Source organism: Condylura cristata, unplaced genomic scaffold, assembly GCF_000260355.1.
Source record: "Condylura cristata isolate star-nosed mole 26May11 unplaced genomic scaffold, ConCri1.0 scaffold00016, whole genome shotgun sequence".
Lineage (NCBI taxonomy): Eukaryota > Metazoa > Chordata > Mammalia > Eulipotyphla > Talpidae > Condylura > Condylura cristata.
In genome coordinates this window covers 29,170,542-29,184,058 of record NW_004567117.1, presented here as the reverse complement: position 1 = coordinate 29,184,058, position 13,517 = coordinate 29,170,542, and the positions used below count along the sequence as shown (strand labels likewise).

At 40.1% G+C, this 13,517-nt stretch overlaps 2 protein-coding genes across 2 annotated transcripts in view; both read left to right on the top strand.

Moving 5' to 3' along the window:
- Nucleotides 1–8,705, top strand: part of PSTPIP2 (proline-serine-threonine phosphatase interacting protein 2) — a 55,765-nt gene extending 47,060 nt beyond the window's left edge. The window contains exons 10-15 of the mRNA XM_012725770.1: nt 1,407–1,505; nt 2,882–2,978; nt 3,091–3,172; nt 4,208–4,242; nt 5,307–5,364; nt 6,936–8,705. Of these exons, the coding sequence (XP_012581224.1) occupies nt 1,407–1,505; nt 2,882–2,978; nt 3,091–3,172; nt 4,208–4,242; nt 5,307–5,356 (363 nt within the window). The 3' untranslated portion in view covers nt 5,357–5,364; nt 6,936–8,705. The remainder of the gene's footprint in view (nt 1–1,406; nt 1,506–2,881; nt 2,979–3,090; nt 3,173–4,207; nt 4,243–5,306; nt 5,365–6,935) is intronic.
- Nucleotides 8,706–9,343: 638 nt separating this feature from the next.
- Nucleotides 9,344–13,517, top strand: part of EPG5 (ectopic P-granules autophagy protein 5 homolog (C. elegans)) — a 95,905-nt gene continuing 91,731 nt past the window's right edge. The window contains exons 1-3 of the mRNA XM_004684003.2: nt 9,344–9,480; nt 11,230–11,371; nt 11,633–11,806. Coding sequence (XP_004684060.1) covers nt 9,344–9,480; nt 11,230–11,371; nt 11,633–11,806 — 453 coding nt within the window. The remainder of the gene's footprint in view (nt 9,481–11,229; nt 11,372–11,632; nt 11,807–13,517) is intronic.

Below are 13,517 nucleotides of genomic sequence, written 5' to 3'. Positions count from 1 at the left end.
TCCCTTGCTGTGAGCTTCAAAGGTGTATAAGGTTTGTAAAAACCTGCATGGAAATGATAATATTTAGGATAATGGTCATTTCTGGGGAAGGAGACTGGTGATAGAGATTGGGCAAATCACACAAGGGTTTTAACAGAATCAGGAGTAAATATGGACAAAATTTTTGTCAAAGCTTAGGTAGATGGTACATGGGTATTTGTTATATGACTCTCTATGATTTTATGTGAAACATGGTTTCATAAAAATAATGTGATATTTCAATACTTAGTTATAAACACTTATGTATAAATACTAAAACATTCTCAGGGAAATAATGCATTTGCTTCAAAATAATCTAAGGGATAAGTGAGTTTGTTAGGGATGTAGATAAAACAAACGTTGTGAGTTGATGTTTACCTTGGTAATGGGCATATGGGGGTTCATTATACTTTTGTCTCTCCTGGCATAGGTTTGAATTTTTACATGATAAAAAGTTTTATAATGTAATAGTATAGTCCTCAATATCTTTTAAAATATGTAACATCCACTACTGAATACAAGACTATCCTGTTAGCTTGATTTTCCAAAAATTCGCATCTGTTTCTATCCAACCGAACTATTGTTCAGGCAGTGAGTTTTATTAAATAACATTTCAAACATAAAACAAGATCCAAGATGGAAGACAAGTGCAAGGTCCCCCATGTAGTCACAACTTGCTTCAACAATTATGACTGTCTTGTCAATTGAATTCATTCATTCCTAGGGGCAGGGTGTGGGTGAGGGGAGGGAGGAGCAATCTTTCCAATCCCAGGCTCTGGCAGGATGCCTCCGTAGAGATTCCTGCTAGGCTGTTGGACATATGAGCTGGAATTCCGGTTAGAATATTAATCTGGGGGCCCTCTCTTGTGGTGCAATGGGTTAGGACCGAGCACTGCAAGCTGGCTGCAGCTGCTTCAGTGTAAGTTCGATCCCTGACCCCAAGGTGACCCACCTGGCGTGGCAGACCTCTCCTGTGTTGCCTGCTGCTCCCCTCAGCAGTGTACTTCATTGATCTGCCTGTTCTGTTCCCCACTCTGTCTCTGGTGAAGCCTCTCACCACCCCTGTACCTCTGACCTGTACCTCAGTTCTGTATGAATAAATAAATAAATCTTAAAAAAATAGAATATTAATCTGCATTCATCATTACCTCTTATTTTCATATGTATAGCCACCCCGTTTATGTAACATAATATCACAATCTGTATATATTTTTTGCATGTGCTAAGAGTTTACTAGCTTCCTTGTTAGTGGGGGAAGAGAAGGATGACTCTAAACGGAACCATAAACTTACAGAAAACTGACAGTTGACAGTGTCTTATTCATAACCAACCTACACAAGCGGTCCCTTTCTCTGCATATGTGTGTACATGTAGTTGTGTTTCTGTAGGTGTTTGAAGCTCAAGAATGTGAACGAATAAACTTCTTTCGGAATGCACTGTGGTTGCACATGAACCAGCTATCCCAACAGTGTGTCACCAGTGATGACGTAAGTCAGGCATTGCAGAGAATTATTAGAGTAAATTAACTGTAGATATTTATCACTTCACCTCCTCATTTGGGGTCTAGAGAGGAACTGTGACTTGCTCAAGGCACACTGGGCATTGATAAAAGGATCCAGATTAATACCTGGTCTGCTCCAGTCTACTGTGTGCTCCTTGTCTACTTTATTATCATGACTTTTGCTTTAAAAATTAAGAGTTGGGGCACTCGCTGGTAGCACAACGGGTTAAAGAGCAGCACTACAAGTGAGCAGCAGCCACCTCAGTGCAAGTTCGATCCCCGAACTTGCCACCCACATGGCATGGCAGACTTCTCCTGGCTGCTCCCCTCAGCTATGAACTTCATCGATCTGCTTGTTCTGCTCCCGGCTCTGTCTCTGGTGAATCCTGTCACGCCCCCTGCACCTCTAGCCTGTACCCCAGTTCTATATGGATGAATAAATCTTTTACAAAAATTAAGAGTTATGGGGCCTCGCTGCAGTTAAGTGGCCTGGGATTAAGTCTCACTGCTACCACTGTGTAGGGGCCAGGGAGCTAACCCACATATGGTGCAGCAGACTTCTCCTCACTCACCTGATGCTCCCCTTAGCAGTTTATTTCAGTAAATCTGCCTGTTCTGCTCCCCACTCTGTCTCTGGCATATATCCCAGTTCTTCTACACCACCATAAATAAATAAAATCTTTTTTTTTTAAGAAGGGGAATGATAAGGAAGAGAAGAAGATATAGTAGAATAGATTAAAAAGAAAGAAATTAAGAGTTCAGGCAGGTGAGGAAAGGAGGCAGACCCAAATATAGCATGATTTATGGAAGGCAGAGATGTCTTGCATGTGAGTCCCAGAGACTGCTTCAGTCTGGAATGTATCACTCCAGGACAGCAGCCAGCTCTAGCAGACTGACCCACAGCCTGTGGTCCTGTCTCAGTATGCATTTCAGTGGTTATGCCAGGGTCATTATTCAGGCTTAACTTGGTGTACAATCATTTCCTGGTTGGGACCAGATTCGAGTTATCATAACCTTTGCTAAGAGATAGCCACTCTCATTTAATGGGGCATTTGCTTTAGAAGAACATTAACCACCCACAAAACCTGTTTCTATGACTTTCTGCAAGTGAAGTAATTGTCATTGCATTGCATGACATTGATCTTCTGTCATGGAACTTGGTCTCTATTTTCTTTGTCCCATTAGTATTTTGTTAAAATTCTTTTCTGCCAAGTTTTTTGTTCTGTCCTAAAGATACATTTTTTTGAGGTCATCTTAAATGAAATTTAGGAAAGAGTTAGTTGTGCAGCAAATCTCTTTTAATAAACTGCATCACCACGATTATGGACATATCACCACCTGAACTTATCTTCTCTTTGTTAGATGTATGAACAAGTCCGTAAGAGTTTAGAAATGTGCAGCATTGAAAAGGACATCGAGTACTTTGTCAATCAGCGAAAAACTGGACAGACACCACCAGGTGAATGGAGTGGCAGGTTGGGGGTTATTTAAGCTCTTCTAGGAGTCTCTCTGGAATATGTCATTGATACTGGAAGATATCAGCCTCTTAATGTTTCTTGATCATCCCCCAGCACCCATCATGTATGAGAATTTCTACTGCCCCCAGAAGAATGCCGCACCACTAGGAAAGACTACTGTGCCTAACTTGGCAAGGTAATAACCAGCTTCCTTTCACACGTGGAAAAATATTCTTAATCAATGATTTTATCACTGTTCTAAGACACTAGAATATATCTACCATTGTGTTTGCTTTGCAAGGTTACTAGTTTTTTGGAAATAGCATTTTTTTTAGGACAAGCATTCAGTGTTAACTGCCCTTGAATATGTTTGTTACTCATGCATGAACCCTGTTCCTTTCCTATAGCTGGGCCCTGGGAGTCAAATCTGGCCTGTCTAATTTGGTGGAATTAGTGAGTTAGAATAATTTTTACATATTAATTGCTTAAAATGGTCAAAAGGATACTATTTTGTAACATGCAAATTATATGAAAGTCAGAGTTCCATATACACATATAAAATTTTATTCTCAACATGGCCACACACCTTGGTTTTGCACTGGAGTGGAGTTATGACAGAAGCATGGCCTATGTGGCCAGCAAAGTCTAAATCTGTCTGACCCTTTAGAGGAAAAGTTTGCTGCCCCTTCTATAAAAGATTTGAGAAAAGAGAAACTTCTGTTTCACATACAGTCGACTTTCAGTCTAAGATGTTGAATTTACAATCCAGTTTTAGGAAATATGGGAGTTCACGGGAGGATTACATAATCATCACCAGTATTTAAGAATGCCAGGCCCTGATCAGAACAACTCACTAGCGTTAGCTCATGTAATCTTTCCAGTGGGTATGAGCTGTTTACATTGCACATCCTGTGTGAGGAGGCGGCTCTCTACGAGGAACTCAGGGTACCTTGCTACACAGCTGAGACTTGAGTCCTGCCAGGCTGGGTTGCGGGATGAGGCTTTGTGTTTCCAGTCACCTGGCATCCTGCTCCTCAGCTTAGTGTGGTTTCTGCAACTGGATTCCTGTAGGTCAGCGAGTTTGTGCTTCCCCTGAACTTCTCTCTCGATTCTCCAGAGGGGAAGTCAAGTGGATTAGAGGACTGCATGTTTGTAGTGTAAAGTAGAACATTCAAAAAATAAAAAAATAAAAAGAATGTATCTGAGAAACGATGGTTTTCATTTCTTACAGGAGAGGACCTCCCCCGATTCCTAGAAGTTTACCAGGTAGGAGACCAAGAAACCTCTTGAGATGTTTATATCTGGTTCTCTTCAAGATTCATTAGCTAGAGGTTTGAAATAAAGGGAATGAAAGGAGTAAATAGAAAACTCCCAAGAGAACAAGCCTATATTACACTTTCACTGTAAGACTGTCACTGAGTGGGACTTGATTATTGGTGGGCTATTTTATAACTTAGGCACGAGAAGCCAATTATGGAATTGCCAAAAGAAACTTAGCATAAAATAATCTTTCCTCAGAGATTATTTCAGTTTGGCACATGAAAGTAAAACAGAGTTGTAATTTCCTTGGGATCACAAAGAAATATAATTTGCAGATGGCACAGATGTCTAGAAATATGTAACTTGATATTATGTTTTTTGTGTACTGCCCATAACTGGATCTTTCACTAAACCCTGGGCTTATTTTCCTTTGAATTCCTGTGATACCTCTGGGAAAACTTGACATTTTATAGTATTTTTTACTGGTAGTAGTATTTCTGGATAATTATAAGATCTAGAAGGGCAAGGTGTTTGTGTAGTCTCTCCTATATCACTCACAATACCCAACACAGACCTGCACACATAGTAGGTACTCAAAATATATATTATTTGAATAAAAAAAGATAACCCTACCTATGTTCAAGGGAATGATGGAAGAGACAACTTAAGCCACACTTAGCAGTTTAACAAAAATGTAACTGAAAGCCAGTCATTAAAACTGTGTCTTTGAACAATACCATAAGGATATGAATTATTTTGTATCTTGTTCCTATGTAAGTACCATTTGACAAAGTGGTGTTTTTGTGTCTGCTTTTGAGGATGACTTGACTTTGCTGCTATCTGGGAATGGATGAAAAAAGGACAAAGAAATCATAGTAGTGATTTCTAGAATGTTTTCTGGTTCACAGTCATGACTACTGTCCACATACATATATACACTCATTTTTACAAAGGACCAGTCACTAATTCCTCAGTGGAGTGTCTTGATTTACAATGATAATTCTTCAGTGGAGTGTCTCGATCTGATCATGAAATAATATAAATGTTGTTCTATGCTCTGTCCTTAGCAGATGATCCAGACTATTCTTTGGTTGATAACTACAGCTTGATCTATCAGTAACATCAATGGTAAGAACCTTTCATTTTCACATAATCAAGTTGCATTTAGACTTGTGATTGTATTTTTTAATTTAATTTAATTTAATTTTTTTATTACAAAGTTTATTTTTACATCATTTTGCACATTTGTGATTGTATTTTTTTAGTCTTTGAAGTCTCTTTGCAACATACTGCAAGCAAGCTAGCCTTGCAACAGATGGGTGTCCCGGTGGATGTGTGTCCCTGCAGGATGGCCCCTCTAAATCCCGCAATGGAAAGGAGTGGAGAATACTCCAACATATTTGGATGAAATCCTCCATTAATTATTCTTTAACTCATGTTCTGGTCTTGTTAAGTTCTTTCACACCTGCACACCACAGGCAGTGCTCACAGACACAAAGATCCTCAATGTTGAAGTTATTTAGACACTGCCATACTCTCGCACTCCTTACAGAGTACAAATCAGACAAAAAGATGTCAGTAAAAGGAAGCAAGTAATATCATAGGTCATGACTGCTTGGAACTAGCAAACTGTAAGGCTCCCCAGATCACAGCTACTAACCCATGCAGGGCTTCAAGGATCAGTCTTCCTCCTTGGCATTGAGGTGCGGGCAGGACGAGCCATGTCAATGTCCATCTTCACAAATGTGAAGGAATGCCTTTAAAGCCAAAATAGCAATACTAAGTGAAACTCCTTGTAAAATACAATTCTCTCAAACTCCAAGGACATATCTTGACAATATATGCATATATGAGCAAACAAAAGGCCTCAAAGGATATATTTCTCAATCGGCAATAGCTCTTCTTCTCATTCACCTGTGTATTTCATTTGTTAACTGTGATAATTTATTGTTTCTTTAATTAGAAACTGCTTTAAGGGTTGATCTTCTTGTGTATTCCTGATTTTAGTGTGTGCTTGGGTCAGGGATGGGTGGATGGAGGAAGTAAAAATGGCCTGAAACTCTCCCACTCTTCCTGATTTGGTGTTGGTGACTCTTGGGTTGGTGAATTCTTGCTGTTAAAATCAGGTTTTAGCAGTGCTCCATGATAGTTTTCCTTAGTGTTATGGACCATCAAAAAAGTCGAAAAGTGCTTGGAAGTGAGCACATCACACATTGCTTGCCTTCTTCTGGAATAAAAACCTCTTTGTTTTATAGCCAATTAAGTGGATAGGATGGAAGCCATGTTGTGTTGATTAGATAGAAGTCATCAGCTAGTTGTTTGAGAAATATGTTTAATGGTTAAACAAATTTGCTTTAAAAAGGATAAAAGTTCCCTCCCTGGTGGTGCAATGGTTTAAAACACAGCACTATGAAGCTAGCTGCAGTTGCTTCAGCACAAGTTTGAACCCCAGCCCGGGAGGTGACCCACATGGCGTGGCAGACCTCTCCTGATCCTCCCATTGCTCCCCTCAGCAGTGTACTTCCTCAGTCTACCTGTTCTGCTCCCCACTCTGTCTCTGGTGAGGCCTCTCACTGCCCCTGTATCTCTGGCCTATACCCAGTTCTATATACATAAATAAACAAATTAAAAAAAAAAGTAGGAAGGGTACTGACATGAAGGGTCATTCCAATGAAATTTCTTCTGTTATCTTCTTTCAGATAACAAAGCTTTTCCCATTGGTGCTTCTATGGCATGGAAGGAGGCACTCAGAGCAGCAGAATCTATAGAAACGATGCCAGTGATGACAACTTTGAAGCAAACCCTTACTGTCATTTTTTGATACTGTCAATTTATGGTAGACATTTAGTTCAACTTAGGCTAGTAGATATCTGTAATTTAAAAAAGAAGTTTAAAAATTGACCCAACCTGAAGTATTACCTTTACCCACTTACAAGTTTTGAATGAATTGTTTTCTATTTGATCCAGGAAATTCTCTGAATTCAGAGTCTTGATTCTGGGAGTGTTGGGGAGCTGCACAGGACTCTGAGTCACCAATCTGCAGAATCCCCTTTGTTTTTGGGGGCATCACAGCTATGGAATTTCCACGGTGACATACATTCAGTGGTACATGATTAAAACTGCCTTTCTGCTTGGAAGACTTAGGTCATCTGATCACATTTTTTTATTTAACAGATGATGAAATGAGGCCCAGAAGTGGGAAATCAATTTTCTTGCTGTTCTCTCAGCTGATCAGGAACAAAACCGGCACTAGAGAACAAGCCTATTCCAATCAGCTTTCCTCTAACCCGTCCTGAGGCTGTGTTACTCAGGTTGAAATTTAAGATGCCAAATGTTTTCACCAGCATCTTTTCAGTTGGGAAAAGCACCAGGGTTTAAAGGTCAAATTTATTTTTGCATGGCTTACTGTGTGTACTGAACTTCAGAGCACAATACTTAATATAGTGAAAGAAGCCAGTGACTATAAAACACGCCATTACTTTAAGTGTCATGAGGAAAGCTGGAGGTGAGGGAGAATTGATAATTAACTTGTGATTGTTAATGGCCAAATACATTTGAACTTGAGATGCAAAAGCGTGAACAAAGTACTTCCTTTTATCAGTGACATATGATATTTTGAATGTGTTTCTGAAGGGAATGTTAGAGTCACCAAGCCAGTCCTCGATTCTGGGTATTCACAGAGAATCTTCCCCTTGTTAGATCTTGAAATTTTTAGTGTCATTAGTACCTTTTTACAAACATCCTTTTGTCAGGGAGATTATGTACCTTTTAGACAATATTCATACACTGAGAAAATGATGCACTTCAGTTCGTGACAAATTGAAATCATACTGGTGCTCACTGAGCATGTTGTAAATTTCTGTTACCACACACAAGAAAATCAAATATTTTCCTCGCATGCTCCGAGTGAGGTGTTCCCAGAATTATGGACAAAGCAATTGAAAGACTGTTTTTCTCTTCTAATGTGTCGAGCCACTGAAAGTGACAGCTTCTTGCTATGATAGGAAGCTTGCACTAGCTGGCTATCCTTTTGAGAAGCTGAAGTTTGCAAAGGGACTTCCCCAAACAGAGCACACTCAGGACATTTTCCTTTGAACTTAGCAGACTCTCTTTGGGACTTTATTTATTGTTGGCAGTTCTTCAGGGGTTTTACTTCTCTGTTGTGGAACATTGTTTTATGAATTAAAAATAATATTTTACTGTCCTGTTAGTATTAAGTAAAATAAAGGTTTTGGAGTTGCATTTTTCTGTCAACATTCGCTCTCTCCCAACAGCTCTCTTGTCATATTTGCTATTGTTAGACACAGAAAGATGAACTGTTGCTCACAGAGGTCATGCGGAGACACTTCCCACTTGTCCCTCGGTGCCAGTTGCAGGATCACTTCCCTTAAGACCAAGCTGATGACCAGCTGGGTTACTTGATACATGGCCCACCAGGAGTATTTTGCTTCATAACTGTTTTTAAGTTAGAGTAACATTGGTTTATAATATTATATAGATTTCAGGTCTATATATTATGTATCAACACCTGTAGAGACTACATTAAGCTCATCACCAAAAGTCTAGTTTACATCATTGCCACGTTAATTCATCCTTTTACCCAAATTACCTCTTCCCTTGGGAACCACTATTTTGTTCTTGTAGCCTTTTCCTTGCTAGATCCTAGAATCTTTAAAAATGTGGGCCAATCACTCTGGAAAGCTGTGTGGAAGTTCTGCAGAACACTAAAAATGAAGCTACCATATGATCCAGCCGTCCCACTCATAGGAATCTGCAGCAAAGACACACACACACAAACCTAATTCAAAAGATAACTTGCACTCCTATGTTTACTGCAGCACACTTTACAATAGCCAATTTATGGAAACAACCCAAGTGCCCCAAATACATGAACAGATAAAAAATTTGTGGTACATTTATACCATAGAATATTACTCAGGGATCAGTAAAGACAAACTCACGCCATTTGTTGCAACATGTTTGGAGCTGGGAAGGATTATGCTAGCCAAAATTAGTCAGAAGGAAAAAAATAAGTCCTGGATGGTCTCACTCATGTAGAATATAGAGAAATCAAACAAAAGGTCAAAAGAAAGTCAAAACTAGCAAGATGACCATAGAACTGAGGCGTACAGTAAAGAGAGGTGGAGAGAGGGGGCAGCAACCCAGGGAACGGATGAATCCAAAGGAATACGATGCTGGTTCACAGGAGACATGGTGGCAGGAGGACGATGGGATTACAAAGTTGTAAGGGAAAAATAATAAAAAAAGTTTTGTTTGCTCATTTGTTTTTGTTTCTTTATCTAACATATATGAATAAAATATGATGAATGTCATAATACCCTCTGGGTCCATCCATGGTGCAAATGGCCCACTCTTGTTCTGAAAGGCACAAGACAGGCATCCCTATCAGGAGTGGTGTTGAGAAGGTTACTGAGTTTTCAGAACATTCCCAGCACTAGGGACTAATGCCCTGGATTGGTAACTAAGGTCACCAGCTGGACATTTTTGGTACTTGCAATACCAGCTTATAGTTGAAATAATTGAAATAATTGAGAAGAGACAATTTCTTTATAACTAAAATGTATTTAATATTTAGTAGTCATAAGTGATGAAATAATTAATATCTTGTACAGAGTGATATCCAGGAATTAATTATTTGTGGAATGATGACTTTTCAGAAGTCATGTGTCAAAGGTTTCAGCTATGAGGAATTGCCACTAGGTGGCGACAGAGACTTTGGAATCTAATTGGGTAACATTTAAGGTCCACCTAGGTATCCTTCAATGTTAACAGCTTACACTGAAGCCTTGTTAATGACAGGCACTGTTTCAGACACTGACTGACTTAGGAATTACCATCAAATTATGGACATTTCTGAAGGAAAGAAAAAAAATAAACTGTCAGTAGTGTGCGTATTATGATGAATCCAGTCTATTTTATTGTTTTTTTAAGATTTACTTTATTCATGTATACAGGAACTGATGGGGGGGGTTTAGAGGGGATGAGACTATTCTTTAAAGACAGAGTGGGGAGGAGAACAGGCAAATCTACCGAAATACACTGCTGAAGGGAACAACTGGTAAGACGGCAGAGGTCTGCTGCACCATGTGATTCATGCTTCAGTGGCAGGAGATAGCTTGATAGTGCTGAGACCTAACCCCTGTGCCATCAGGAACCTTATGAATCCAGTCAGTTTCAAATAAAACATTTCTGATATTCACCTGGATTCCAATGTGTACAGAGTATTACTAACACAGACAGTAAACCTGGCTTCCTGTCTCATACTGTACTTTCATTTATATTGCACTTCTATAATCTATTTACAGACAGGCAAGACCCATGCAAAGACAATGTTTTTGTCTTATCCCCATAGTAACCAAAGTCAGCTTGTCTAAAAGTGAATGAACTGTAAGGAATATATTCCATAACCAACCCTAATTCTTGGTAAACAGTTTTTGAAATCCTAACTCCCTCCCCCCCCCATTGAAACTTCCTTCTACAAAGACCCCAGTGCAACACAATCTGAGATGCTATTTGCAATTGTTTCCTAATGTAAAAAACCTAAAACCTCGAAACACAAAGAACCACCACCACCACCAACAAAACGCTAATTGCCTCCTTTTAACTATGCGGACCTTGGACACTTTAGCCAGACTGACAACAAATTATACAGTATTTTAAAAGGTACTAAGCGTTTTGCAAAAAAGAAACTTCAAAGCTGGAAAAGAGATGAAGCCAAGCTTTTCACATCTGTAATTTAAAAAAGAAGTAAGATGTGTAAAATCTATACCAAGATTACTTTTATCAGACTTGACTGCTTATTTGGGTCTTTCCGTTTAGGGAGTATGTCTCTTTCCTGCCAGGGTATTTGTAACATCATAAGAATAGCTACCATTTACTGACTTGCCTGCGATCAGGCACACCTTTCACGATTAGACCGTTTAATCTTTACAACAGAGAAGGCAAAAATTACCATTCCCCTTTACAAAACAGGACACAGAAGTCACATCTGGATGGACATCAAGGTTCCCTTCTCCAGTTCAAAGCAGAGATTGAAACTAAATCGATCTGTATATCGAACGATCAAAACAAGATCGGCAAGCATTGCTCCCTGGACTCCTTTAAGCCAACGTGGGTGAGGCATGCGAGCGCTCTTGAGGTCCATACAGAGCTCCGCTGCGCAAAGTTGGGGGAATATTACAAACCCACCGGCCCTTAACTCCTTCCCGCACGTAGTTGTGCGGACAGCGCAGAAAGGCTCACGCGCCTGCGCGCCAGGGTCGGGGTGGAGCCTGGACAGAGGGGCGGGGCCACCGTCATCCAGTGACAAGGCATCCCAGAGTAGTTTGTCCTACTTTGCGGTCCGTAGAGCCTCTGAGTCGCGCACCTTTTTCAGGAGTGGCGGAGGCTCGATCATGTGACAGGGGGCCGGAACTGGGCAAGTTGTGGGAAACGCAAGGTTTTGACCAAAACAAACGGCGACGCTGCCGCTGCCGCTGCAGGGTCTATGGCCGAGGCGGTGAGGCCCACTCGCCGGGCCAAGTCCAAGGCCAGCCGGACTAAAACCAAGGTGAGGATCTTGCCCTTCTGCCCCTCTTTCCAGAGGTTCCGGCATGTGTGCTCGAGCTCCTTTTGGCTCTCTTTGGCCTCACCAGTCAACTCCCCATCTTCTTAGCCCTTCGCATCCTGGCCCCCACCTCCTGGGTATTTGATCCACCTACCCATCAACACCTGCCCTGGTCCTCTATTCCTCCTCTACACCTGTGCCAGACTTTGTTGGCGTCCATTTCTTTTTATTCCTCTCGAATCTCACTGGGGTCTTCCTTTTCTGCTCCTCTTTACTTTTTTCTCTCTTGTGCATTCTTGTCGTGAAGAAACATCTTTTCTTTTTTTCAGCCTTATTTCTTACTGTCTCTTTTCTCCTTCATAACCTGGAAACATTTTAACGGACCTCTTCTCCATGCTGAGAATATATTCTTTGCCAGAGTTTTATGGATAGCGTCATATGAGGAGTGGGGGAGATTCCTCCATTCCCTTCTGTTCTTCGCGGCTGCCAATAATCGAGTTAATGTTGGACAGTCCGACAAGGGAAAGCCATCAAAAGTTTAATATAACGTGTACTTCCTATGTACATGGACGAAATCCAGTAAAATTGAATAACTCGCTGAAATGACTTCATCCTTTAAAATAATATCTACTGAAGACGATTTTCTGGGGGACCGTCAGTTTTGGGAGATTACCAGGCAAGGCGTAGTAAACAAGAGTATGATTTTTATGTTGATATAAGTTGCCACCTTCTCCTTTGATAGCAGTTAAGAAATTTGGTGTTCCTGAAATGAATTAGAGAGATGTAATCTTCCTAGTTCAGCTAGCAATCTCCTTAAACATGGAGATTTTCTTCGTAACTGTGCAGTTGACCCTTGAGGGAGGGAAAGGGGGATTAGGGTGCTGATTTCTTTCACTCTCCCCACCTCCAAGGATAACTTTTGACTCCCCAAGTTGAAGACAACAAACAATACATTTTGTGTATTACATGTATTATATGCTGTATTCTTAAAGTAGGCTAGAGAAAATGTTATGAAAATCAAAAGGAAAGTGAATGTGCAATAGTGTACTATATTGATATTGATTACTGTATTGATATTGTACGCTTACATCTTCTGTTTACAAGAAAGCCTAAGGAAACCAAATCCTTGTTGTTCATAGGACAACTGTAAATGTTGTTTACAAAAAGGCAACCTCCACCCAACTTTTGGGCCCTTTCTATGAATTATCCTTAAACCAAGGTGACTTCTTTTGGGGGACAAATCAGAGAGTAAATTGTAGTGATGTGTCTCTTCACTTTAAAATTCAAGGTTTTAATGCAGCTGCTGCTCTTTATTTCAGATTATTTCAGTTGGGTTACCAAAGTCCAGAAATTAAATCAAGGCAGGACTCACAGTAGAGATGAATTTCAATTATTTTCCTTCTCTGTGTTGGTTTGTTTTATCCTTAGGTGGAGTCTGGGTTGTTTTATTCCTATGTATTTTCGGAAGAGACAGTTTATAGTGAGCAGATTAAATGCTACCTCAGGATGACTGGATTTACATAATTTTGTTTACCTGAGACTACACCAAGGAAATAATGAGTATACTACAAGCATAGGAAATTTCTTTTTCTGCAACTGGGTGATGTTACTGAGCAGGTATCACTTAAAAATGATACCAAATTCTGATTTTCTTATGGGATTAGGGGTTAAATAGGAGACTAGTTTTCAAAGCTACCATTTTGTTTGTTTGTTT